The 1,690-nt window shown below is 41.2% G+C and overlaps 1 protein-coding gene across 1 annotated transcript in view; it reads left to right on the top strand.

Moving 5' to 3' along the window:
• drd4a (dopamine receptor D4a) overlaps positions 1 to 1,253 on the top strand; it is a 27,696-nt gene extending 26,443 nt beyond the window's left edge. The window contains exon 4 of the mRNA XM_014026677.1: positions 550 to 1,253. Within this exon, the coding sequence (XP_013882131.1) occupies positions 550 to 755 (206 nt within the window). The 3' untranslated portion in view covers positions 756 to 1,253. The remainder of the gene's footprint in view (positions 1 to 549) is intronic.
• The last annotated feature ends 437 nt before the right edge of the window (positions 1,254 to 1,690 follow it).

Raw genomic sequence — 1,690 nt, forward strand, 5'->3', positions numbered from 1 at the left:
GTGGACAGGAAAGATCTTCTGTAGCGTCTGTATTACAGCGAAGATGAAGAAGCCTCTGACTGAAGACACTTTGTCTTTCTAAAAAACCCTCACTCCTCACTAAAAATCCAAATATTTGACTTTAAAATAAGAAAAGAATACAGAAAACTAAAAATAAAATTGTTTTGTTTTTACTCCAAACTGAGAAATTACTGAAGAATTCAAACTTTTTTGGCTTTTAAGTTGACCAGCTCTTATGAGAGGAATAACTAAATACAGAGACAAAAAAAGAAACCATAAATAGTTCATGTTTAAAGTATTACCTTTGGGGACAGTTTTGGCCCGCAAGCCTTTAGTTTGACACATGTAACAGGCTGAAAAAACTCAAGAAAATCTGAATTTTAGCTGTCATTGAAAAACAAGTGTGTCACTGACTGTTCACTAATTAATGAACTAATCATTTAGTTTTCTCTTTATGAATCTTTATAAAATAAAGTTTTATTCAACATAAAAATGTCCAAAATCATTCCATCAAAGGTCCAGTCTTGACTTCTTTTCGTCCTGCTGCAGGAGCCTTTCTCTTCTGCTGGACGCCCTTCTTTGTTCTGCACATCATGCGAGCTCAGTGTCAGGACTGCAGCGTCCCTCCGGCCCTGATGAGCGTGGTGACGTGGCTCGGCTACGTGAACAGCGCTCTCAACCCGGTCATCTACACCGTCTTCAACACAGAGTTCAGGAACTTCTTTAAGAAAGTGCTGCACAGCTGCTGCTCCTAGAGACAGGACGTCAGACCGAGGAGCAGGAGGACACTCTGCAGACTGTGGACAGACTGTGGACAGACTGTGGACAGACTGTGGACAGACTGTGGACCGACTGTGGACAGACTGTGGACAGACTGTGGACAGACTGTGGACAGGCTGTGGACAGACTGTGGACAGGCTGTGGACACACTGTGGACAGACTGTGGACACACTGTGGACACACTGTGGACACACTGGACAGACTGTGGACAGATTGTGGACAGACTGTGGACAGGCTGTGGACACACTGTGGACACACTGGACAGACTGTGGACAGATTGTGGACAGACTGTGGACACACCAGGTTCTTCCTCTCAGAAGTTTTCAGGTTTTATTCAGAAGTGACAGCCCAGTTTGAGCTTCAGCGTGAGAAACAAACCGCTCAGGTGATCTGTAGCCACTCTTCAATATGCAAACTATTTTATATGTGTTCATCTTTTAAAAATAAAAAGAAAACTTCTTTAAAACTTCTAATTAAGGTGTGTTGATATAATTGAACCATCGAATCACCACCTCCTTCTGAAGAGCATCTCATGTTGTTTTAGTCAAACCTTCAAAATGTTTTCTTTGATCTCATGAATAATGCTAACCTTCTGCACAGCTGTAAAATGAACTGAGTCTAACTCTATTTTATGTGAGTTAAGGTTTATTATCTGTGGCAGTCACTGCTTTCTGAAAGTTTCATTTAAATTTGATGGTTCATGAGATATTTTGATAACAAATAAACGTGGATAACTACAGCAGGTATTACCAAAGTTACCCAGATCCCCAGTCAGTTTTGCTCTAAAGCAGTGTTTCCCAAAGTTGGGGTCAGGACTCAAAGTGGGGTCCCGAAACATCAAGGTGGGGTCCTGAAAAGATTTTCTGAATTAATTACATTTTTGCCAGTTACAAAGGAGTGAGGTTAGTAT

Source organism: Austrofundulus limnaeus, unplaced genomic scaffold (genome assembly GCF_001266775.1).
Source record: "Austrofundulus limnaeus strain Quisiro unplaced genomic scaffold, Austrofundulus_limnaeus-1.0 Scaffold580, whole genome shotgun sequence".
NCBI lineage: Eukaryota > Metazoa > Chordata > Actinopteri > Cyprinodontiformes > Rivulidae > Austrofundulus > Austrofundulus limnaeus.